Source organism: Nerophis ophidion, linkage group LG01, assembly GCF_033978795.1.
Source record: "Nerophis ophidion isolate RoL-2023_Sa linkage group LG01, RoL_Noph_v1.0, whole genome shotgun sequence".
Taxonomy (NCBI): Eukaryota; Metazoa; Chordata; class Actinopteri; order Syngnathiformes; family Syngnathidae; genus Nerophis; species Nerophis ophidion.
The window spans coordinates 85,206,215-85,233,706 of record NC_084611.1 but is presented as its reverse complement, the minus strand read 5'-3'; the positions used below and the strand labels follow the sequence as shown (position 1 = coordinate 85,233,706).

The 27,492-nt window shown below is 30.0% G+C and overlaps 1 protein-coding gene across 1 annotated transcript in view; it reads right to left on the bottom strand.

Moving 5' to 3' along the window:
• The window catches only part of LOC133561056 (voltage-dependent P/Q-type calcium channel subunit alpha-1A-like), a 130,823-nt gene that overhangs the window by 32,202 nt on the left and 71,129 nt on the right, over positions 1 to 27,492 (bottom strand). Inside the window, exons 14-20 of the mRNA XM_061914265.1 lie at positions 25,381 to 25,480; positions 18,442 to 18,602; positions 18,233 to 18,370; positions 15,963 to 16,164; positions 15,731 to 15,895; positions 11,994 to 12,104; positions 7,833 to 7,916 (exon numbers count right to left, since the gene is read on the bottom strand). Coding sequence (XP_061770249.1) covers positions 7,833 to 7,916; positions 11,994 to 12,104; positions 15,731 to 15,895; positions 15,963 to 16,164; positions 18,233 to 18,370; positions 18,442 to 18,602; positions 25,381 to 25,480 — 961 coding nt within the window. The remainder of the gene's footprint in view (positions 1 to 7,832; positions 7,917 to 11,993; positions 12,105 to 15,730; positions 15,896 to 15,962; positions 16,165 to 18,232; positions 18,371 to 18,441; positions 18,603 to 25,380; positions 25,481 to 27,492) is intronic.

Sequence of the window (27,492 nt, the reverse complement as noted above, 5' to 3'; positions counted from 1 at the left end):
TCATCAATGAATGATCTAATATAAAAAAACGTAGAAAACGATATTAATGCTGAGGTTTGATTGACACTTAAAGTAAGCAGAGTATGTTTTTATCAAGCTCGGGTAGAACTGGTGACCAGCCACGCCCAACCAGGAAGCGCATGCACAAGGGGGCAGGGCTTGTCACACAGGTGGCTGGCAAGGGGGGGGGCGGGGCTTGGAAGCATGGCCAATGAGGATGCAGAGGGAGCTTTGAGAGAGAAATTACAAACCAACCAGATTCTACAAGTGCGATGATGTAGAAAGATGAATGGCAAGGGATCATTTTTAAAAAATTTTTTTTTAGGTTTGGACATTTTTTTTTTTTTTTTGATTTGGCGAAGGCATGGGGCGAGAGAAGGCACACCATCATCATCATCATCATCATCATCATCATCACAGCACCATCACCACACGTCATGGCGCAGCACGGATGGAGAAGAACAGGATGAAGGATTTCATAGTGCATTTTGATTGGATGGATTTTCAACCACAAGATGGGGGGGCAGAGAGAGGAGGAGGGGGGGGGGGGCGGTAGGGCGCCAACAAAGTAGAGAAGTGAAAGAAAGCATGTAAAGACATAGAAGAAGAGGAAGACGGAGTCAATATGAGCGTCACAGTCACAATGGCAGTCAACGTTCGAGACCCTCTCTGGTGTCCTCCTTGGGATTTATTATTATTATTGCTTGTTTTTGTTAAAGAAAACCCCAAAAATTTTAAGTGGAATATTTCATGTGAAGTAATTGGAGCCAAAATAGGTCAATAATTCATAACATGCATTTTGATTCATTATTATTTTTGAGCAATGAAAGTTAAAATAAAAAAAAATAAAAAAAATACCACTAAAATTCTTAGATACAAAAGGGCCCCACTCATAAAAGCGTTAAAAATAAATCATACATTACTTTTTTTTTGTTTTTACTTTAAAACGCTTAAACCTCCTGATCAAATTCAGATGTGTTCATATTATATTATTTAATCATTTTTTTACTTAGTTTAATGCCCTTTTTCGTAAAGAAAACTCAATTTTTTATCGAAAACAGACAAAATCTGCAATATTTAACCCCCCCAAAAAATTTCACAGTGGATTATTTGATGTGAAGTAACCGGAGCCTTAAGTAGGTCACTAATTCATAACAATATTGATTTTGATTCATTATTATTTTTTGAGCAGTGAAAAAAAATCCCACTAAAATTCTCTTGGATCAAAAAAGGACTCATAAATGTTAAAAAATAGGTCATATATTCCTTTTTGTAATTAATTTACTATACAAGTTTAAAGTCTCTAGATCAACTTTAGATCTGTTAATATAACGTTTTATTATTATTATATATATTTTTTAGTTTAATGCTTGTTTTTGTTAAAGAAAACCCCAAACATGTTTTAGTGGAATATTTCATGTGAAGTAATTGGAGCCAAAGTAGGTCAATAATTCATAACAACATGGATTTTGATTCATTATTATTTTTGAGCAATGACAGGTAAAAAAAAAAAATACCACTAAAATTCTTATAGATACAAAAGGGCCCCACTCATAAAAGCTTTAAAACTAAATCATACATTACTTTTTTTTAATTAATTTACTTTACAATCTTAAAGTCTCTAGATCAACCTTAGATTTGTTAATACAAAGTTTATTTTTATCGGTTTTAAATTATTATGTATTCTTTTAGTTTAATGCTAGTTTTTGTTAAAGAAAACCCCAAAAATGTCCAAGTGGAATATTTCATGTGAAGTAATTGGAGCCAAAGTAGGTCAATAATTCATAACAACATGGATTTTGATTCATTATTATTTTTGAGCAATGACAGGTACAAAAAAAAAATCCACTAAAATTCTTATAGATACAAAAGGGCCCCACTCATAAAAGCGTTCAAAATAAATCATACATTACCCTTTTTATTAATTTGCTTGACAAGCTTAAAGTCTCTAGATCAACCTTAGATTTGTTAATATAAAGTTTTATTTTTATCGGTTTTAAATTATTATATATTTTTTTTAGTTTAATGGTTGTTTTTGTTAAAGAAAACCCCAAAAATGTCCAAGTGGAATATTTCATGTGAAGTAATTGGAGCCAAAGTAGGTCAATAATTCATAACAAAATGGATTTTGATTCATTATTATTTTTGAGCAAAAACAGTTAAAAAATTAATAAAAAAATACCAATAAAATTCTTACAGATACAAAAGGGCCCCACTCATAAAAGCGTTAAAAATAAATCATACATTACTTTTTTTTGTTTTTACTTTAAAACACTTAAACCTCCTGATCAACTTCAGATGTGTTCATATTATATTATTTAATCATTTTTTTTACTTAGTTTGATGCCGTTTTTCGTAAAGAAAACTCAATTTTTAATCGAAAATAGACAAAATATGGAATATTTAACCCCAAAAAATTTCACAGTGGATTATTTGATGTGAAGTAACCGGAGCCTTAAATAGGTCACTAATTCATAACAATATTGATTTTGATTCATTATTATTTTTCTGAGCAGTAAAAAAAAATCCCACTAAAATTCTCTTGGATCAAAAAAGGACTCATAAATGTTAAAAAATAGGTCATACATTCCTTTTTGTAATTAATTTACTATACAAGTTTAAAGTCTCTAGATCAACTTTAGATCTGTTAATATAACGTTTTATTATTATTATATATATTTTTTAGTTTAATGCTTGTTTTTGTTAAAACCCCAAAAATGTCCAAGTGGAATATTTCATGTGAAGTAATTGGAGCCAAAGTAGGTCAATAATTCATAACAACATGGATTTTGATTCATTATTATTTTTGAGCAATGACAGGTAAAAAAAAAAAATACCACTAAAATTCTTATAGATACAAAAGGGCCCCACTCATAAAAGCTTTAAAACTAAATCATACATTACTTTTTTTAAATTAATTTACTTTACAATCTTAAAGTCTCTAGATCAACCTTAGATCTGTTAATACAAAGTTTATTTTTATCGGTTTTAAATTATTATATATTCTTTTAGTTTAATGCTAGTTTTTGTTGAAGAAAACCCCAAAAATGTCCAAGTGGAATATTTCATGTGAAGTAATTGGAGCCAAAATAGGTCAATAATTCATAACAACATGGATTTTGATTCATTATTATTTTTGAGCAATGACAGGTACAAAAAAAAATTCCACTAAAATTCTTATAGATACAAAAGGGCCCCACTCATAAAAGCGTTCAAAATAAATCATACATTACCTTTTTTATTAATTTACTTTACAAGCTTAAAGTCTCTAGATCAACCTTAGATTTGTTAATATAAAGTTTTATTTTTATTGGTTTTAAATAATTATATATTTTTTTAGTTTAATGCTTGTTTTTGTTAAAGAAAACCCCAAAAATGTCCAAGTGGAATATTTCATGTGAAGTAATTGGAGCCAAAGTAGGTCAACAATTCATAACAACATGGATTTTGATTTCTTATTATTTTTGAACAAAGACAGTTAAAAAATTTATTTAAAAAAATACCACTAAAATTCTTATAGATACAAAAGGGACCGAAAATAAATCATACATTACTTTTTTTTTTTTTTTTAACTTTAAAACACTTAAACCTCCTGATGAACTTCAGATGTGTTTATTTTATATTATTTAATCATTTATTTATTTGGTGTAATGCCCTTTTTCGTAAAGAAAACTCAATTTTTAATCAAAAATAGACAAAATATGCAATATTTAACCCCCCAAAAATTTCACAGTGGACTATTTGATGTGAAGTAACCGGAGCCTTAAGTAGGTCACTAATTCATAACAATATTGATTTTGATTCATTATTATTTTTTGAGCAGTGAAAAAAAAATCTCACAAAAATTTTTCCATATCCATAAAAATAATTAGCAATTTTTTGGGGTTTTATCGTGATATTTTTTTCAGAAAGTGTTGCAGGACGGTCAGAAACGAGCTGCAGATGGCCCCGCCTCTTAATTAGACGCTGGCCGACGATGGCTTAACGAGCTCTGTCAGCTCCGACCTCGTTAGCGGTCTGCGGACACTTTGTTAGGGCGCCGTTGGGGCTAATGGAAGATGGCGCTTGCCGCGCCGCACGTCCCCCACGTGACACCAGAGAGGGACTCCAAAGCACAAGTGTAAAAAAAGTGAGGGGACAACTTCCTCGTTGAAGACAAAACTTCACACCTAAACATCTTTCATGTCAATCAATTACCGTAAACGCTGCAATTAAGGCGCCTCGTACAAATAAGCGCGGCGTCGCCGTGTGCACATGACAAACATTACAAGCAGCAAAATAGATAACTTAAATGGACGGTGTCAAAATTGGCTTAAATAAATTAGCATGTTTTAATTACTAATTCTGCAACTGTTTACCCCAGAGTCATATAAATTGGTACTTTGGCGTATGCTCACTGTTGATATGCTATAGCATGCTAAAAGCATGCTAACCCTATTTTTTAACCTCTTTTGCCACCCTACACATTGGTCATTTGACTTGGCGCTTGATACATGCTAACTTTTCCACTAAGGCCACTTCAAGCACTCACCCCCAGCTTGCAGATTGGCCCAGGTTATAATTTCCTGTTATACAGTATACCAGGCAGTCTAGTTTTGCACTAAATGAGGACTATGTTATTGTTTACTTTATGACTCTAGTATACTCTGGACTGAAGCTGTGTGCCTTCATTGTTTTTGTAGCTGTTGTTTTGAGGCATGTTTTTTTTTTTTTTTTTAAATAGGATTAATGCACTGTCTTAGACTTAGACTTTTTGACAGTCAAAGTATAGTATTACTATCATTTTAGTGGGTATCAGGATTAACTAATTATTAACATGCTAATTTTAGCATGCAAAGTTTTGTGCTAATTTTACAACCGCTTACCCCAAAGTCATATAACTTGGTACTTGACATATGCTAACTTTTAACATGCTAACAGTAGCACGCTAGGTTTTGTGCCAATTTTACAACCGTTTAACCCAAAATCATATAACTTGGTACTTGACATATGCTAACTTTTAACATGCTAACAGTACCACGCTAGGTTTTTTTTTGCCAATTTTACAACCGTCTACAACAGCGTCATATAACTTGATCCTTGACATATGTTAATGCTAACGTTAGCATGCAAAGTTTTTGTGCTAATTTTGCAATCGTTTATCCCAGAGTCATATAACTTGTTACTGAATCCATGCTAACTGTTAGCATGATAACATAGGTAAAGTATCAAAAAACATGATTTCTAGGTTCAAACAAATACAATTTGCTAATGTTAGCATGTTAAAGTTAGCGATAATAAGTTTATGTGATAATTTTGCAATCGTTTACCCCAGAGTCATATAACTTGGTATGTGACATTTGCCAACTATTAACATGCTAATGTTAGCATGCTAGGTTTTTGTGCCAATTTTACAACCGTCTACAACAGAGTCATATAACTTGATCCTTGACATATGTTAACTATTAGCATGCTAATATTAGCATGCCAAGTTTTCGTGCTAATTTTTAGCAACCGTTTATTCCAGCGCCATATAACTTGCTACTTAATCCCATGCTTACTGTTAGCATGATAACATAGGTAAAGTATCAAAAAACATGATTTTTAGGTTCAAACAAATACAATTTGCTAATGATAGCATGTTAAAGTTAGCGATAATAAGTTTATGTGATAATTTTGCAATCGTTACCCCAGATACATTTAACTTGGCACTTGACATGTGCTAACTATTAACATGCTAACATTAGCATGCCAAGTTTTGTGCTAATTTTACAACCGTTTTCCCCAAAGTCATATAACTTGGTACTTGACATATGCTAACTATTAACATGCTAATGGCAGCATGCTAGGTTTTTGTGCCAATTTTACAACTGTCTACAACCGAGTCACATAACTGGGTACGTGACATTTGATAGCTTTTAACATGCTAACGTTAGCATGCTAGGTTTTTGGGCCAATTTTACAACTGTTTACAACAGAGTCACATAACTTGGTATGTGACATTTGATAGCTTTTAACATGCTAACATTAGCATGCTAGGTTTTTGTGCCAATTTGACAACTGATATACAACCGAGTCACATAACTTGGTACGTGACATTTGATAGCTTTTAACATGCTAACATTAGCATGCTAGGTTTTTGTGCCAATTTGACAACTGATCTACAACTGAGTCACATAACTTGGTACGTGACATTTGATAGCTTTTAACCTGTTAACATTAGCATGCAAGGTTTTTGTGCCAATTTTACAACTGTCTACAACCGAGTCACATAACTTGGTACGTGACATTTGATAGCTTTTAACATGCTAACGTTAGCATGCTAGGTTTTTGTGCCAATTTTACAACCGTCCTATAACTTCATCCTTGACATATGTTAACTATTAGCACGCTAATGTTAGCATGCCATTTTGTGTTCATTTTGCAACTGTTTACCCACAGGTCATATAACTTGGTACGCGACATATGCTAACTTTTAACATGCTAACAGTAGCACGCTAGGTTTTTGTGCCAATTTTACAACTGTCCTATAACTTGATCCTTGACATATGTTAACTATTAGCACGCTAATGTTAGCATGCCATTTTGTGTGCATTTTGCAACCATTTACCCCAGAGTCATATAACTTGGTACGCGACATATGCTAACTTTTAACATGCTAAAAGTAGCACGCTAGGTTTTTGTGCCAATTTTACAACTGTCCTATAACTTGATCCTTGACATATGATAACTATTAGCACGCTAATGTTAGCATGCCATTTTGTGTTCATTTTGCAACCGTTTACCCCAGAGTCATATAACTTGGTACGCGGCATATGCTAACTTTTAACATGCTAACAGTAGCACGCTAGGTTTTTGTGCCAATTTTACAACCGTCCTATAACTTGATCCTTGACATATGTTAACTATTAGCACGCTAATGTTAGCATGCCATTTTGTGTTCATTTTGCAACCGTTTACCCCAGAGTCATATAACTTGGTACTTGACATATGCTAACTTTTAACATGCTAACAGTAGCACGCTAGGTTTTTGTGCCAATTTTACAACTGTCCTATAACTTGATCCTTGACATATGATAACTATTAGCACGCTAATGTTAGCATGCCATTTTGTGTTCATTTTGGAACCGTTTACCCCAGAGTCATATAACTTGGTACGCGGCATATGCTAACTTTTAACATGCTAACAGTAGCACGCTAGGTTTTTGTGCCAATTTTACAACCGTCCTATAACTTGATCCTTGACATATGTTAACTATTAGCACGCTAATGTTAGCATGCCATTTTGTGTTCATTTTGCAACCGTTTACCCCAGAGTCATATAACTTGGTACTTGACATATGCTAACTTTTAACATGCTAACAGTAGCACGCTAGGTTTTGTGCCAATTTTACAACCGTCTACAACAGAGTCATATAACTTGATCCTTGACATATGTTAATGCTAACGTTAGCATGCAAAGTTTTTGTGCTAATTTTGCAATCGTTTACCCCAGAGTCATATAACTTGGTACTGAACCCATGCTAACTGTTAGCATGATAACATAAGTAAAGTTAGCATTCAAAAGCTATGATTTAAGATAACTTCTCTTCAATTATCAGTGATCATTGAAAACAGGTGATGGTTTATCACCTGTTTTCAATGAATGCCCCGCCCCTTTTTGCACTTTAGCTCCACAAAGGCCCCGCCTCTGATTCCAGCATTTACGGTAATTGCCATTTAAGCTCCAAAGGTGTGCTCTGCACTTCCTCCTCGAGGACGTCCATGTTCCCAATATCACATCCGTGTTTTGTAAACGTGGCGCGGCTTCACAAAAAAAAAGACGTCACCTACCAGGCGGCGACGTCACTCACCCCCAATTCCGTGACTAAAATGTCGGTGATGCTTCCCAGCACCGAGACAAAATCAAAAATGTTCCAGGGGTCTTTGAAGTAGTTCTGTTCGGAGAGGGAAGGGAAAAGGAGAGCGTTAGTTTCCACCAAGACTGTTGCCATGGAAACAGAGGAAAGGGGGAGGAGGGGCCGTGGCGTGACTGCCCGTGCACACTTTGGGGGTTTTTGGGGACAGCAAAGACACGCTCCAGATATGTCCACCAAAATAACTTTCTTCATGAATGATGAATGAAGTCTACGTGTGTGTGTGTTCTTGTATTTCTGACCTTCTTGAGACATCAACAAGGAAAAGTAGCTTCCATATGAGGAGGTTAGGACATAAACCCTGGTCCCGATACAGAAAACCATTGCATCTAATAGAGAATGTCTCATTAGCACCCCTGGTGGTGAAATCTATCAAAATGGGGGTGGTCCCAAAAAGGACGAATTTTTCAAACTGACTGTGTGTCGCTTTTAAAAGTGGTCAACATATGAAATAACAAGTGTGTGTAAAAATTTGAAGTGCTCCCCCCTCTGGCCAACATATGTAAAAACAAGTGTGTGTAAAAAATTAAAATGCGCCCCCTTTTTCGTGTAAAATTATGAATTTTGTCATCATTTTGCCGAGTAAAATTCAAAATATCTTTATAATATTGCCAACATTTTTAAGTTTTCTTATAAAATGATGAGTTGAAGTAAAATTACGACTCTTTTCATAAAATTGTCAAAATGTTGAGCTTTTCTTGTAAAATTGCGACTGTTATTGACTAAAACTCCAAATTTTATCATTATCATGCACAATGTTCAGTTTTTCTTGTAAAATTTTGACTTGGGTTGAGTATAATTCCGACTTTTATCATAACGTTGCAGAAATGTTCAGTTTTTCTTGTAAAATTTTGACTCAGGTTGAGTAAAATTACGACTTTTATTATAATACTGCCAACATTTAAAATTTTTCTTGTGAAATTCCAACTCATTTTTCACAACAGGCTTTTTTATTTTTGCATAGTATGTAAAAATTATTAATGTTGTAAAATACAAATCTTCATTTATCTAGAAAGTGGTGACATTTGTCATATAAAATTTTGACTTTTATCACAATATTGCCATTTTTTTTTGTTGTTCTTGTAAAATTGTGACATTTTTTAAGTAATATTATGACTTTTGTCATCATTTTGCCAAATAAAATTCAGATTATCATTACAATATTGCCAACATTTTAAAGTTTTCTTATAAAATGATGAGTTAAAGTAAGATTACGACTCTTTTCATAAAATTGTCAAAATGTCGAGCTTTTCTTGTAAAATTGCGACTGTTATTGACTAAAACTCCAAATTATCATGCACAATGTTCAGTTTTTCTTGTAAAATTTTGACTTGGGTTGAGTATAATTCCGACTTTTATCATAATGTTGCACAAATGTTCAGTTTTTCTTGTAAAATTTTGACTTAGGTTGAGTAAAATTACGACTTTTATTATAACACTGCGAACATTTAAAAATTTTCTTGTGAAATTCCAACTCATTTTTCACAACAGGCTTTTTTATTTTTGCATAGTATGTAAAAATTATTAATGTCGTAAAATACAAATCTTCATATATCTAGAAAGTAGTGACATTTGTCATATAAAATTTGGACTTTTTGACAATATTGCCAATTTTTTTTTTTGCTCTTGTAAAATCGTGACATTTTTTAAGTAAAATTATGACTTTTGTCATCATTTTGCCAAATCAAATTCAGATTATCATTACAATATTGCCAACATTTTAAAGTTTTCTTATAAAATTGTGACTTATGCCGAGTAAAATTACGACTCTTTTCATAAAATTGTCAAAAAATTAAGCTTTTCTTGTAAAAATGCAACAGTTAGTGAGTAAAATTCCAACTTTTATCATAATATTGCACACATGTTCAGTTTTTCTTGTAAAATTTTTACTTGTGTTGAGTAAAATGACGACTTTTATTATAACGCTGCCAAAATTCAAAGTTGTTATTTTGAAATTGGGACCTTTTTCTTGTGAAATTACAATTCATTTTTCTCAACAAGCTTTTTTATATTTGCATATTTATTATTAATGTTGTAAAATACACATCTTTTTATATCTAGAAAGGGCGTTCCTAAAGAGGTAGGCATTTTTTAGAGGTCTCAAAAAGGTCAGATATACAAGTGGTGTGTGTGTTTGTTCTTGTATTTATACCTTTCTTGAGACATCAACAAGGAAAAGTAGCTTCCATATGAGGAGGTGTGAACAAGTTAGGACATAAACCACGGTCCCGATACAGAAAACCATTGCATCTAATAGAGAATGTCTCATTAGCACCCCTGGTGGTGAAATCCATCAAAATGAAGGCGGTCCCAAAAAGGACGAATTTTTCAAACTGACTGTGTGTCGCTTTTAAAAGTGGTCAACATATGAAATAACAAGTGTGTGTACAAATTTGAAGTGCTCCCCCTCTGGCCAACATATGTAAAAACAAGTGTGTGCAAGAAATTAGAATGCGCCCCCTTTAAAAAAAATTATATAGAGACATACAAAGTAAATAATGAAGATTAAAAAACTATTACAAACCAAAAATTCAACATTTATTTCTGTCTTTTTATCACAATGTGTCGACTTTTTTTTCTTATAAAATTGGGAAAGATTTCTGATATTCTTTTTGTTTCACTAATATTGTAATATTTTCTTGAAAAATTATTGTTTTTGATGTAGAATTAATACTTTTTAATGCATATTGGTGACATTTGTCATATAAAATTCGGACTTTTATCACAACATTGCCAAAATTTTTTGTTGCTCTTGTAAAATCGTGACGTTTTTTGGAGTAGAATTATGACTTTTTGTCATAATTTTGCCAGGTAAAATTCAAAAAATATTATAATATTGCCCAAATTTAAAAAGTGATTGTGTGTCGGTTTTAAAAGTGCACCCCCTTTGGCCAAAATTAATTTTAAAAAAGTGTATAGAGACATAGTGTAATACATTTAAGTAAGTAATGAAGTTTAAAAAACTGTTACAATCAAAAAATTAAGCTTTTTTTTTTTTTTTTTTACCTAAAAGCAGTCTTTTATCACAATGTGTCAACTTTTTTTTTCTAATAAAATTGGGAAAAATTTCTGATATTCTTTTTGTTTCACTAATATTGTAATATTTTCTCGAACATTTTTTGTTTTTGATGTAGAATTATTAATTTTTAATGCAAAGTGGTGACATTTGTCATATAAAATTCGGACTTTTATCACAACATTGCCAACATTTTTTGTTGCTCTTGTAAAATCGTGACGTTTTTTGGAGTAAAATTATGACTTTTTGTCATAATTTTGCCAGGTAAAATTCAAAAAATATTATAATATTGCCAAAATTTAAAAATTGACTGAGTGTCGGTTTTAAAAATGCACCCTCTTTGGCCAAAATTAATTTTAAAAAAGTGTATAAAGACATAGTGTAATAAATTTAAGTAAGTAATGAAGTTTAAAAAACTGTTACAATCAAAAAATTAAGCTTTTTTTTTTTTTACCTAAAAGCAGTCTTTTATCACAATGTGTCAACTTTTTTTTTCTAATAAAATTGGGAAAAATTTCTGCTATTCTTTTTGTTTCACTAATATTGTAATATTTTTTCGAAACATTTTTGTTTTTGATGTAGAATTATTACTTTTTTAATGCAAATTGGTGACATTTGACATATAAAATTCGGACTTTTATCACAACATTGCCAAATTTTTTGTTGCTCTTGTAAAATCGTGACGTTTTTTGGAGTAAAATTATGACTTTTTGTCATAATTTTGCCAGGTAAAATTAAAAAAATATTATAATATTGCCAAAATTTAAAAATTGACTGAGTGTCGGTTTTAAAAGTGCACCCCCTTTGGCCAAAATTTATTTCAAGAATTTAATAAATAGAGACATATCGTGATAACATGAAGTAAATAATGAAGACTAAAAAACCAATTACGAAAAAAAACCAAAAAAAACTAAAAGCTTTCCTTTTTTATATTTGCATAGTATGTTTATATTATTAATGTAGTAAATACAAATCTTTGTACTGTTTATCTAGAAACGTTGGGCCAAAAGAGGTAAGTCTCAAGAAGGTAAGAAATACAAGAATGTGTGTGTGTGTGTGTGTGTGTGTGTGTGTGTGCTCACCAGGGGACCGAAAGCGATGAGCTTCAGAATGGACTCCATGAAGAAGAAAGTGGTGAAGACGATGTTGAGGTTTTTCAGGACGTTGTCGTACGTCTCTGAGGCGCCGTCAAACTGTGGCGAGACAGAAAGAACTTCAGTCAACTGAACTCGGTCCTTCACAAGTGGACCAGAGACCTCTCGCTCTTCTTGATTCACATAAAAAAATGAAGCGTATAGTACATTAAATAACGTTATGTTATCTACTTAATATTGAAACTTAATATTATATATTGTTATAATATCATCATAGATATATAGAGTTTGTTTTAAGAAAAAAAAAAGATTATTATTTTTAATGAATAACTTTAAGAAAATGTTCCCTAATTTGAATCATGATTTAAATAAAGTTTTAAAAATAATTTCTGAAAATTTAAAGAAGACTTGTAGGTGTTTTGAAGTAAAATTTTAAGAAATAATCGGAAAAAAAAATACTAATTTGAAAAGAGCTTAAAAAAAGCTAAAAAAAATAAATATAAAAATAATTTTTAGAATTTGAAGAATAATCTAAAAAAAATAATTAAAAAACCCAAATAATGTTAGGAATATTTTAGAGTAATTTAAAGAACGAATTAAAAAAATAAATACGAATTTAAACATTTTTAAAATAAGTTTAAGAATTTAACGAAAAATTAAAAGAATGATTTGAAGAATAATTTTAGAATTTTTTTTAACTATGTTAAGGAACTAAATTTAAGACATATTTCTAAGCAAAGACATTTATTTTTTATTTTGAGAATAATCTTTTTCAAAGAATTTTAATGAATAAAAATTTGAAAATTAATTTGAAAATAAAAAGAAGAATTTTAGAACCAAAAAATATATATTAGAATAATTTTAGAATTTGTATTTTTTTAAATTATGTTCAGGAACTAAATTTAAAGCATACTTCTAAGCAAAGAAATGTATTTATTATTTCAAGAAACATTTTTTTTTAAGAATTTGAATCAGAATTTGAATAAAATTTGAAAATTAATTCGAAAATAAAAAGAAGAATTTTAGAACAAAAAAATATATATTAGAGTTAAAAATTGTTTTTGTAAAAGTCATACAATAGTTAGAAAAATATTTTAGGAAAGATTCTGTGAAGAATTTTCAGGGTTTGAAGAAAAATAAAACATAAAATAATTTTAGGGATAATTTGAAATGAATACAAATTCGAACGATAAATTTTTTTATTTTTTTTAGGAATTTATATATATATTTTGAAAAAAAAAATAATTGAAAGCCATTTTTTCACATTTGAATAACAATTAAAGAAACAGAAGAATTGTTGGTATTTCAAATTTTTTTAAGAGAACAAATCAAAATATTTTTTATCAGAATTGGAATAAGATTTGAATATATTTCGGAAAAATATAATAACAATTTTAAAAATGAAAACAAAAATTTAAGATGAATTTGAAAAAAATCAAAAACAGGAATATTAAAGGTTGAAAAATAATTTGAAAAACTCAGAAAATAATTATAAGACTATTTAGGAAGAATTCTAAGAATCATTTTGAGCATTAGTAATAAAAGTTTAAAAAAAAAGTATAATCATTTTAGAAATTTAAAAAATAATTATAAGAACAATTTGAAAAATTAAATTTAAAAATCAATTTTAGAATTTTAAAACATTTATGAAAAAATTCGAGAATAATTTTAGGAAATATAAAATAATTTTAAGAATAATTCCAAGAAACATTTGAAGAGTTGGAATAAAAATATGAATAAGAATTAAAATATGCAAAAGTGCAATGTATTTATCTGTAACGTAATCTATTTATTTATATACGATTTGACTCGACCCACACCAAACAAGAATGACTAACACATTTTGGGAGAACATCCGCACCGTAACACAACATAAACACAACAGAAAAAATACCCAGAACCCCTTGCAGCACTGACTATCACCAAAACCCGCCCCCCACCACCACCAACCCCACCCATCTCATTCTTATTTTATTTTAAGATTTTTTTAGCCTGTGGAAAAGTGTAATGTTGATATTTACCTCAGAAGGCTGCAAATAGAAAAGAGGCATTAAATGTTTTATTTAAATTGTATTTATTTGACCATTTTTTTTCCCCGTTTGTTTTTTGAATGTTGATATTGCACTACTAAGTTATATATAATTATTGCTTGTTATTAAGCGCGGCGTCGCCGTGTGCACATTACAAACATTACAAGCAGAAAAATAGAAAACTTAAGTTTACCCCAGAGTCATATAACTTGGTACGTTGGCGTATGCTCACTGATGATATGCTATAGCAATCTAAAATGCTAATATCAGCATGCTAACCTATTTTTTTAACCTCTTTTGCCACCCTAGACATTGGTCATTTGACTTGGCGCTTGATACATGCTAACTTTTTCCACTAAGGCCATTTCAAGCACTCACCCCCAGCTTGCAGATTGGCCCAGGTTATGATTTCCTGTTATACAGTATACCAGGCAGTCTAGTTTTGCACAAAATGAGGACTATGTTATTGTTTACTTTATGACTCTAGTATACTCTGGACTGAAGCTGTGGGCCTTCATTGTTTTTGTAGCTGTTGATTTGAGGCATGTTTTTAAAAAAAAAAAATTAGGAATAATGTTTTTTGAATGTTGGTATTGCACTACTAAGTTATATAATTATTGCTTGTTATTAAGCGCTACGCCGCCGTGTGCACATTACAAACATTACAAGCAGAAAAAATAGATAACTTAAGTGGACGGTGTCAAAATTAGTATGTTTTAAGTGCTAATTCTGCAACCGTTTACTCTAGAGTCATATAACTTGGTACGTTGGCGTATGCTCACTGATGATATGCTATAGCATGCTAAAATGCTAATATTAGCATGGTAACCTATTTTTTTTAACCTTTTTTGCCACCCTAGACATTGGTCATTTGACTTGGCGCTTGATACATGCTAACTTTTTCCACTAAGGCCATTTCAAGCACTCACCCCCAGCTTGCAGATTGGCCCAGGTTATGATTTCCTGTTATGCAGTATACCAGGCAGTCTAGTTTTGCACAAAATGAGGACTATGTTATTGTTTACTTTATGACTCTAGTATACTCTGGACTGAAGCTGTGTGCCTTCATTGTTTTTGTAGCTGTTGTTTTGAGGTATGTTTTTTAAAAAAAAATTAGGAATAATGTTTTTTGAATGTTGATATTGCACTACTAAGTTATATAATTATTGCTTGTTATGAAGCGCGGCGTCGCCGTGTGCACCTTACAAACATTACAAGCAGCAAAATAGATAACTTAAGTGGACGGTGTCAAAATTGGCTTAAATAAATTAGCATGTTTTAAGTGCTAATTCTGCAACCGTTTACCCCAGAGTCATATAACTTGGTACGTTGGCATATGCTCACTGATGATATGCTAGAGCATGCTAAAATGCTAATATCAGCATGCTAACCTATTTTTTAACCTCTTTTGCCACCCTAGACATTGGTCATTTGACTTGGCGCTTGATACATGCAAACTTTTTCCACTAAGGCCATTTCAAGCACTCACCCCCAGCTTGCAGATTGGCCCAGGTTATAATTTCCTGTTATGCAGTATACCAGGCAGTCTAGTTTTGCACAAAACGAGGACTATGTTATTGTTTACTTTATGACTCTAGTATACTCTGTACTGAAGTTGTGTGCCTTCATTGTTTTTGTAGCTGTTGTTTTGAGGCATGTTTTTTTTTAAAAACGAGACCGCCGCCAGGAGCTCACCTTCATCATGAGGACGATGGTGTTGAGCGCGATGAGCGCCATGATGCTGTACTCGAACGGCGGCGACACCACAAACTGCCACATGCGGTACTGGAAGCTCAGCTTGTTCTTGGGCATGTGGCGAGTCAGCGGCCTGGCGTTGATGGCGAAGTCGATACAGGCTCTCTGGGACAAAAAAAAAAAATGGCCGTCGAGATTCCCCGGACGCAACGGATGCGGACCGAGCGCTCACCTCGTTCTTTTCCAAACTGTAGTCCTCCATCATCTTGTCCCCCTGCTCCTGGAAGGTGATGATGATGAGCGCCACGAAGATGTTGACGAAGAAGAAGGGGAAGACCACGAAGTAGACCACGTAGAAGATGGACATCTCCATGCGGTAGCCCGGGCTCGGACCCTGGTTCTCGTAGGTGGAGTCCACCGAGTGCTTCAAAACCCTGCAAGGGGGGACATTGGTGGGCTGGAACCTCGAAAAGTCGCTTTCTGACCAAAAACATGGAAACCGTTGGGAATACAAATAGTCTGTTCCAGGGTCAAGCTGGGGCCGTCTATTAAAGGCCTACTGAAAGCCACTACTACCCACCACGCAGTCTGATAGTTTATATATCAATGCAACACAGGCCAATACGGCCTTTTTAATTGACTAAACTGCATTTTTAAATTTCGCCCGGAAGTATCATGCTCAAACATGGCGGTATGAATCCTTTACAATTTGTTCAATGAATAATGGAGACGTCAAAGAAGAAAGCTGTAGGTGGGAAGCGGTGTATTGCGGCCGCCTTTAGCAACACAAAGACCAGTTGATCTGACTCTTCTTTTCTTTTTCTCCTCTGTGTTAGATGTAAATATAAATGGAATACAATGATTTGCGAATCCTTTTCAACCCGTATTCAGTTGAATATGCTACAAAGACAACATATTTGATGTTCAATCTCATAAACTATATATATTTTTTGGGCAAATAATAATTAACTTCGAATTTCATGGCTGCAACATGTGCCAAAGTAGTTGGGGAAGGGCATGTTCACCACTGTGTTACATCACCTTTTCTTTTAACAACACTCAATAAACGTTTGGGAACTGAGGAAACTAATTGTTGAAGCTTTGAAAGTGGAATTCTTTCCCATTCTTGTTTTATGTAGAGCTTCAGTCGTTCAACAGTCCGGGGTCTCCGCTGTCGTATTTTACGCTTCATAATGCGCCACACATTTTCGATGGGAGACATGTCTGGACTGCAGGCGGGCCAGGAAAGTACCCGCACTCTTTTACTACGAAGCCACGCTGTTGTAACACATGGTGTGGCATTGTTTTGCTGAAATAAGCAGGGGCGTCCATGATAACATTGCTTGGATAACAACATATGTTTCTCCAAAACCTGTATGTACCTTTCAGCATTAATGGTGCCTTCACAGATGTGTAAGTTACCCATGCCTTGGGCACTAATACACCCCCATACCATCACAGATGCTGGCTTTTCAACTTTGCGCCTATAACAATCCGGATGGTTATTTTCCTCTTTGTTCCGGAGGACACCACGTCCACAGTTTCCAAATATAATTTGAAACGTGGACTCGTCAGACCACAGAACACTTTTCCACAATGCATCAGTCCATTTTAGATGAGCTTGAACCCAGCCAAGCCGGCGGCGTTCCTGGGTGTTGTTGATAAATGGCTTTCGCTTTGCTTAGTCGAGTTTTAACTTGCACTTACAGATGTAGCGACCAACTGTAGTTACTGACAGTGGTTTTATGAAGTGTTCCTGAGCCCGTGTGGTGATATCCTTTACGCATTGATGTCGGTTTTTGATGCAGTACCGCCTGAGGGATCAAAGGTCGGTATTATCATCGCTTACGTGCAGTTATTTCTCCAAATTCTTGAACCTTTCGATCATTTTACGCACCGTAGACGGTAAAATCCCTAAATTCCTTGCAATACCTCGTCGAGAAATGTTGTTCTAAAACTGTTCGACAATTTGCTTATAAATTGGTGACCCTCGCCCCATCTTTGTTTGGGAATTACTTAGCATTTCACGGAAGCTGTTTTTATACCCAATCATGGAACCCACCTGTTCCCAATTAGCCCGCACACCTGTGGGATGTTCCTTATAAGTGTTTAAATACTTTATCAATATTTATTGCCACCTTTCCCAACTTCTTTGTCACGTGTTGCTGGCGTCAAATTCTAAAGTAGATGATTATTTGCAAAATGTTTATGAGTTTGAACATCAAATATGTTTTTGTAGCATATTCAACTGAATATGGCTTGAAAAGGATTCGCAAATCATTGTATTCCGTTTATATTTACATCAAACGCAATTTCCCAACTCATATGGAAACGGGGTTTGTATTATGACATAAGTGTTGATATTCTGCTCCCTTGTGCCGGACGACGTCAAACCGAACGTGGAATTGACCGACGCACAAAATGTGACATAAGATCGGGCGCCAAAGCTCCCCCAGGCGTCCGCAGTCTGACCCCGCCCGGAACCGACTGCGCTGCACGTACTGCGGCCATCCCTCGCCGGTGGAGACGGTGAAGAGGGTGAGCAGCGCCCACGCCACGTTGTCGTAGTGGAACTCAAACTTCCTCCACTCCCGCTTCTGAGCTTTCACCTCGTTGTTGTCGTACACCAGGAACTCGCCCCTGCGGCGGCGACAGATCACAGACGTGAGCGCGGGCGGCGAGACCGGACGGACGCCCCCCTCCCGACCCACCTGCAGTCCCGCTCAAACTCCTTGGACTCGTCGGTGCAGAAGAAGAAGCGGCCCTTGAAGAGCTGCACGGCCACCACGGCGAAGATGAACATGAAGAGCATGTAGACGATGAGGATGTTCAAGACGTTCTTCAGGGAGTTGACCACGCAGTCAAACACGGCCTGGGAGGAGAGAGCCAGCAGCGGCATTCAAACACTTTTGAAAGGCGGACTTAAGATGCTCGATACTTAAGTCAAACCACGAAAAGATTGAAGACAAATGCCGAGAACAATTTAAGAAAATCAGGGAAGAAGTTGAAGATTTTTTAAGAATGTTTTTAGGAATTTTAAGAAGAATTAGAAAAAAATCTGGGAAGAATTTCAAGGTTTTTTAATTAAAGTTTTATTTTATTTTAAGAACATTTTAAGAATTTAAAAAGGAATTTTAACAAGAATTTGAAAAACTCAAAAATAATATATTGGAATATGTAGTCCGTTGTTTAGATTTTTTTAAGAATGTTTTTAAGAATTTGATGAGGAGTTCGAGAATTTTAAGAAAAATTAGAAAAATTCTAGGAAAATTTTTAAGGTTTTTTGATTAAAGTTTTTTTAAATTTTTATTTCCTTTTACGAATTTAAAGAGGAAATTGAATACAAATGTGAAAAATTCAAAAATAATATTTTTGTATATTTGGTCTAATATTTAGATTTTTAAAAAATATTTTTAAGAATTTGAGAAAGATTTCGAGAATTTTGAAGAAGAATTAGAAAAATTTTGGGAATATTTTTAGGAATTTTTAATTAAAGATTAAAAAAAATATATATTAAGAAAATTTTAAGATTTTAAAGAGGAATATGAAATTGAAGATTTTTATAAGAACGTTTTTAAGAATTTGAAGAAGAATTAGAAAAAAATCTGGTAAAAATGTTAAGGTTTTTTAATTAAAGTTTTTTTTTTAAATATTTTATTTTATTTTAAGAAAATTTTAAGAATTTAAAAAGAAAGTTTTTCATTAAAGGTTTAAAAAAAAGAAAGAAAACTTATAAGATTTTAAAGAGGAATATGAATAACAATATGAAAAACTCAAAAATACTATTTTGGAATATGTGGTCCGTTATTTAGATTTTTTTAAAGAATGTTTTTAAGAATTTGATGAAGAGTTCAAGAATTTGAAGAAGAATTAGAAAAATTCTAGGAAGAGTTTTAGGGTTTTTTGATTAAATGTTTTTTTTTTTTGAATATTTCATTTTAAGAAAACTTTTAAGAATTTAAAAAGGGATTCGAATAAAAATGTGAAAAACTCAAAAGTAATATTTTTGTATATTTCTGTCTGATATTTAGATTTTTAAAAAAATATTTTTAAGAATTTGAGGAAGATTTCGAGGATTTTGAATAAGAATTAGAAAAATTCTGGTAAGATTTTTTAGGAGTTTTTAACTAAAGGTTTAAAAAAAAATTTTTTAAGATTTTAAAGAGGAATATGAATAACAATTTGAAAAACTCAAAAAGACTATTTTGGAATATGTGGTTCGTTATTTCGATTTTTTAAAGAACATTTTTAAGAATTTGATGAAGAGTTCAAGAATTTGAAGAAGAATTAGAAAAATTCGAGGAAGATTTTTAGGGTTTTTTGATTAAAGTTTTTTTTTTTAATTTCCTTTTACGAATTTAAAGAGGAATTTGAATACAAATTTGAAAATCTCAAAAATAATATTTTTGTATGTTTCTGTCTGATATTTAGATTTTTAAAAAATATTTTTAAAAATTTGAGGAAGATTTCAAGAATTTTGAAGAACAATTAGAAAAATTCTGGGAAGATTTTTAGGAGTTTTTAAGTAAAGGTTTTTTAAAAAAAAGATATTAAGAAAACTTAAGATTTTAAAGAGGAATATGAAATTGAAGATTTTTTAAAGAACGTTTTTAAGAATTTGAAGAAGAATTAGAAAAAAAATCTGGGAAGAATTTTAAGGTTTTTTAATTAAAGTTTTATTTTATTTTAGGAACATTTTAAGAATTTAAAAAGGAATTTTAACAAGAATTTGAAAAACTCCGAAATAATATTTTGGAATATGTGGTCCGTTATTTAAATTTTTTTCAGAATGTTGTTAAGAATTTGATGAAGAGTTTGAGAATTTGAAGAAGAATTAGAAACATTCTAGAAAGATTTTTAAGGTTTTTTGATTAAAGGTTTTTTTTTTTAATTTCCTTTTACGAATTTAAAGAGGAATTTGAATACAAATTTGAAAAACTCAAAAATAATATTTGTGTATGTTTCTGTCTGATATTTAGATTTTGAAAAAATATTTTTAAGAATTTGAGGAAGATTTCGAGAATTTTAAAGAAGAATTAGAAAAATTCTGGGAAGATTTTTAGGACTTTTTAATTAAAAGTTTTTTAAAAAATAATAAAAATTAAGAAAACTTTTAAGATTTTAAAGAGGAATATGAATAACAATTTAAAAAACTCAAAAGTACTATTTTGGAATATGTGGTCCGTTATTTAGATTTTTTAAAGAATGTTTTTAAGAATTTGATAAAGAGTTTGAGAATTTGAAGAATAATTAGAAAAATTCCAAAAAGATTTTTAAGGTTTTTTGATTAAAGGTTTTTATTTTTTATTTCCTTTTACGAATTTAAAGAGGAATTTGAATACAAATTTGAAAAACTCAAAAATAATATTTTTGTATATTTCTGTCTGATATTTAGATTTTTAAAAAATATTTTTAAAAATTTGAGGAAGATTTCAAGAATTTTGAAGAAAATTTGAAAAATTCTGGGAAGATTTTTAGGAGTTTTTAATTAAAGGTTTTTAAAAAATATATATATTAAGAAAACTTAAGATTTTAAAGAGGAATATGAAATTGAAGATTTTTTAAAGAACGTTTTTAAGAATTTGAAGAAGAATTAGAAAAAAAATCTGGGAAGAATTTTAAGGTTTTTTAATTAAAGTTTGATTTTATTTTAGGAACATTTTAAGAATTTAAAAAGGAATTTTAACAAGAATTTGTAAAACTCCGAAATAATATTTTGGAATATGTGGTCCGTTATTTAAATTTTTTTCAGAATGTTTTTAAGAATTTGATGAAGAGTTCGAGAATTTGAAGAAGAATTAGAAAAATTCTAGAAAGATTTTTAAGGTTTTTTGATTAAAGGTTTTTGTTTTTTTTAATTTCCTTTTATGAATTTAAAGAGGAATTTGAATACAAATTTGAAAAACTCAAAAATAATATTTTTGTATGTTTCTGTCTGATATTTAGATTTTTAAAAAATATTTTTAAGAATTTGAGGAAGATTTCGAGAATTTTGAAGAAGAATTAGAAAAATTCTGGGAAGATTTTTAGGAGTATTTAATTAAAGGTTTGAAAAAAAATACAAAACTTATAAGATTTTAAAGAGGAATATGACTAACAATTTGAAAAACTCAAAAATACTATTTTGGAATATGTGGTCTGTTATTTAGATTTTTTTAAAGGATTTTTTAAAGAATTTGATGAAGAGTTCGAGAATCTGAAGAAGAATTAGAAACATTCTAGGAAACTTTTTTAGGGTTTTTTGATTAATGTTTTTTGTTTTTTTTTAATATTTCATTTTAATAAAACTTTATAGAATTTGAAGAGGAATTTGAATAAAAATTTGAAAAACTCAAAAATAAAATTTTTGTATATTTCTGTCTAGTATTTAGATTTTTTTTTAAATATTTTTAAGAATTTGAGGAAGATTTCAAGAATTTTGAAGAAGAATTAGAAAAATTCTGGGAAGATTTTTAGAAGTTTTTAATTAAAGGTTTTAAAAAAAAATAATTAAGAAAACTTTTAAGATTTTAAAGAGGAATATGAATAACAATTAGAAAAACTCAAAAATACTATTTTGGAATATGTGGTCCGTTATTTAGATTTTTTAAAGAATTTTTTTAAGAATTTGAAGAAGAGTTTGAGAATTTGAAGAAGAATTAGAAAAATTCTAAGAAGATTTTTAGGGTCTTTTGATTAAAGTTATTTTTGGAATTTGAATAAAAATGTGAAAAACTCAAAAATAATATTTTTGTATATTTGGTCTAATATTTAGATTTCTTTAAAATATTTTTAAGAATTTGAGGAAGATTTCGAGAACTTTGAAGAAGAATTTGAAAAATTCTGGGAAGATTTTTAGGAGTTTTTAATTAAAAGTTAAAAAATATATATATATAAAGAAAACTTTTAAGATTTTAAAGAGGAATATGAAATTTAAGATTTTTTAAGAACGTTTTTAATAATTTGAAGAAGAATTAGAAAAAAATCGGGTAAGAATTTTAAGTTTTTTTTAATTAAAGTTTTTTTAAATGTTTTATTTTATTTTAAGACAATTTTAAGAATTTAAAAATAAATTTTAACAAGAATTTGAAAAACTCAAAAATACTATTTTGGAATATGTGGTCTGTTATTTAGATATTTTTTAAGAATGTTTTTAAGAATTTGATGAAGAGTTTTAGAATTTGAAGAAGAATTAGAAACATTCTAGAAAGATTTTTAGGGTTCTTTGATTAAAGGTTTTTTTTTGGGAATATTTCATTTTAAGAAAACTTTTAAGAACTTAAAGAGGAATTTGAATAAAAATTTGAAAAACTCAAAAATACTATTTTGGAATATGTCGTCTGTTATTTAGATATTTTTTTTAAAACATTTTTTAACAATTTGAAGAAGAATTGGAAAAATTCTGGGAAGATTTTTAGGGTTTTTTAAAAAAAACTTTTAATTTTAAGAACAATTTTAAGAATTAAAAGAGGAATTTGAATAAGAATTTGAAAAACTAAAAGTTAATTTTTCGAAATATGTGGTCTTTTATTTAGATTTGTTTTAACTCTTATACAAACCTAAAATATGAGTTATTTTACTTCTTGAGGTAAATATTGGATCAATTTGTTGTCAAGATTATGAGATGTGATGCAAGTGTAAGTCACTGTCACACTATTTTTTATATAAATGAAAAATAATTTTTTTTTTTGCTTGTTGTATTTTTTTAAATGTTTTTAATCCCGTTATGTTGGTACTCTTATTTATTTTAATACTGTTGTTTATAATGTTTATTTTTGTTTGACTCCTTTGGATTTTGTGTGTCTTTTCAATTACTCTTTTGGTTGCAGTTTGGAACGTTGCTGGGCTAGGACTGGTTTGGAATTGGAATTGTATTATTATTTTAATATTATGTATAATTATTGTATTAATATTGTAATATTATGCATTATTATTGTATTATTATGTTGTTATTATTGCGTTATTATTGTAATATGATGTATAATTGTAATATGTATTATTATTACATTATCATATTATTATTGTAATATTATGTATGATTGTTGTATTATTGTTGTAATAGGTATTATTATTGTATTATTATGTTATTATTATTGTATTATTATGCTATTATTATTGTATTATTATGTATTATTATATGTTATTTTGTTGGACTGAATATAATGTTAATGAAAAATAATATGAGCAAGTAAAAAAATGAAATTTTAACAAAATTATTAGAGTTTGAAACTCAGAGTAGGATAAAATTATTTCAGGATACATTTTTAGAATAATTTTGATTATTTGAAGAAGTGTTCAAAAAAAATCTGAGAATCATTTTTCTAGAAATGTTTGAAATATTTTCTTTAGAATAATGTAATTAAATTATAATTTTTTGATTAATGAAAAAAATTAAATGTAATCAATATATTAAATTTAGATATGAATTTGAAAGTTTGAAAAAAAATGTTGGACTTAAAAAGAAATTAAAAGAAGAATAAAAAAAAAAGAATGAATTTAAAGAAGAATTTTTAGAATTTAAAATAATTTTTGAAATTATTTCAAGATAAAGATTCTAAAAGTATTTTAAGAATGATTTTTGGAAAAAAATAGGATTTTGAATACCAGAGTTGAATAAGAAATTAAAATAATATTTGAAAAATATTATCAGAAATTAACATTAATACAATACAAACAAAGGTATTAAAATTTGAAAAATAATTGGAAAATCTCAGAGAATAATTCTAAGACTATTTTTAATAATATGTCTAAAAATAATGTGAAAACTTTTAGGAAAAATTCTTAAAATAATTTTGATTATTTAAAGTAGTATTTCAAAAAATTCAAAGAATCATTTTAAAAATTCTAATACTATTTATTAAAATTATTTTCCCTTTCTCCCACCGGCCCCAAAAAAACTTTGAACATTTAAGGAAAAATAAACAAAAAAATCTTGGAAAAATTTTAGGATTATTTTACGAATAATTCCCAAAAAATGTATGAAAAATCTTGAACAACTCTGAGAATATTTTAAAGAATAATTATATGAATAATTTGAATGACTTTTAGAATTAGTTCCAAGAATTTCCAAAAAATACGACAAACAATTTAAAAAATACTTCTTAGAATCATCCATCCATCCATCCATTTCTACCGCTTATTCCCTTTCGGGGTCGTGGGGGGCGCTGGCGCCTAGCTCAGCTACAATCGGGCGGAAGGCGGGGTACACCCTGGACAAGTCGCCACCTCATCGCAGGGCCAACACAGATAGACAGACAACATTCACACTCACATTCATCATTCAAACATAAAATAAAAACATTTAATTTGAATTTGAATTGAAATATTATTTTAAAAATGAAATCATTTTTTGAGTCAAAAAATTCAGAGAATAATTTTGGAGAAACAAATAAGAAAAATATTTTTTAGAATTTGAAAACCATTTTTAGGAATGATTTTAAGATGAACAGTTTAAAAGTATTTAAAGAATGATTCTTAGAAGAACATTAAGAATTAAAATAATTACAACAGGAATTTAAAAAAAATCAAAGAATTCAAAGAAGAAATTCATGAAGTAAAGAAAACAAGAATATTTAAAAAAAAAATTTAACAAGAATTTTAGATTTGAAATTTTTTTTTTTTTAAATCTTAAAGTATTTTGAAGAATAATTAATTCGAAGAAGATAACTCACCTTCAGCTTGGGCAGGCGCTTGATGGTCTTCAGAGGACGCAGCACTCGCAACACTCGCAGCGACTTGATGGTGCTGATGTCTTTGCCCTTGCTGCTCCCCCTAGAGGCGCCCCAAGGAACAACAACAAGGCTTAGGACCAGAGAGACGGGAATAACATCGTCAGCCATTTTCAAAGAAAAGCTTGCAGGGATCAGCTTTAAAACACTCAGTCAGTCTCCTCTTCTGCACAAAAGTGTCAAACATGAAAGGTCAAGCAATCAGAGGCCTGACTGTTTGGAGGTTTCATGGACGTCAGCATCCTGGCAGTCCAGCACCATCACACACGTTTACATTCCACGTCCACAGGCAGCTCCCGGCAGAGTGCCCGGCCAAACCTCTTTCTTTCTTTCTTTCTTTCGGGGCTCTGAACAGTTCTTCCGTGACAAATGGGACCACCGGCGTCGGCTCGCCGGAGCCCGCTTTAGGGCGGCGGCGGCGGGCGGAGGCGCGGCGGTCATGTGATGGCGCCTGGCATCACGTGACAAGATGGAGTGAGAGGAGGCGGAGAATGTGGTCGGCAAGATTTATTTGCGGATCACAACCGATTCAGGGAGGACTCGAAGATGGAAAAAAAAAAAAAAATTTTTTTACACATGTTCTTAATCTTTCATTTTTATGAGTTTTTTTTATTTAGTATTCTATTTTTATTTTATTTTGTTTTCAACATATTTCCTTATTTTTTCTATTAGTTTTTTATTTTGTTAAATTAGATGTTTTTGTTTTATTTGATGTTTTTCAAATTTCTATATACACTTTTTATTTATGTTAATTTGTTTTGATCTTATATTAGTTTTGTTTGTCTCAATTTTTTATTAAATGTAGTTTTTATTGTTAATTGTATATATATTTCCTTTATTTTATATATATTTCCTTTATTTTTATTTTTCAAATGTTTTTTTCAATTTGTATTAATTGTGTTTTATTATTAAAACGTTTTATTTATTTTTTTTGTTATTTATTATTAAATCATAAGTCACAAATGTTTTACTCTTGTCAAATTACAGGTTTTTGTTTTATGTCTTCAATATTTTAGAGTCCCTTTTTATTTATGTTAATTTGTTATGATTTTATATTAGTTTTGTTTGTCTCAATTTTCTATCAAATGTAGTTTTTATTGTTAATTTTATATATATTTCCTTTATTTTTATTTTTAATTTTTTTTTTCAATTTGTATTAATTGTGTTTTATTATTAAATCATTTTATTTATTTTTTTTATTATTTATTATTAAATTGTAAGTCACAAATGTTTTACTCTTGTCAAATTACATGTTTTTATTTTATGTCTTCAATATTTTAGAGTCCCTTTTTATTTATGTTAATTTGTTTCGATTTCATATTAGTTTTGTTCGTCTTAATTTTTTATTAAATGTAGTTTTTATTTTTAATTTTATATATATTTCCTTTATTTTATTTTGTTATTTTATGTATATTTCCTTTATTTTTATTTTTCAAATGTGTTTTTCAATTTGTATTAATTGTGTTTTATTATTAAATTGTTTTATTATTATTTTTTATTATTTATTATTAAATCGTAAGTCACAAATGTTTTACTCTTGTCAAATTACATGTTTTTGTTTTATGTCTTCAATATTTTAGAGTCCCTTTTTATTTATGTTAATTTGTTTTGATTTAATATTAGTTTTGTTTCTCTTAATTTTTTATTAAATGTAGTTTTTATTGTTAATTTTATATATATCTCTTTTATTTTATTTTGTTATTTTATATATATTTCCTTTATTTTTATTTTTCAAATGTTTTTTCAATTTGTATTAATTTTGTCTTATTATTAAATCGTTTTATCATTTTTTTTATCATTTATTATTAAATCGTAAGTCACAAATGTTTTACTCTTGTCAAATTACATGTTTTTATTTTATGTCTTCAATATTTTAGAGTCCCTTTTTATTTTTGTTAATTTGTTTTGATTTTATATTAGTTTTGTTTGTCTTAATTTTTTATTAAATGTAGTTTTTATTGTTAATTTTATATATATTTCCTTTATTTTATTTTGTTATTTTATATATATTTCCTTTATTTTTATTTTTCAAATGTTTTTTTCAATTTGTATTAA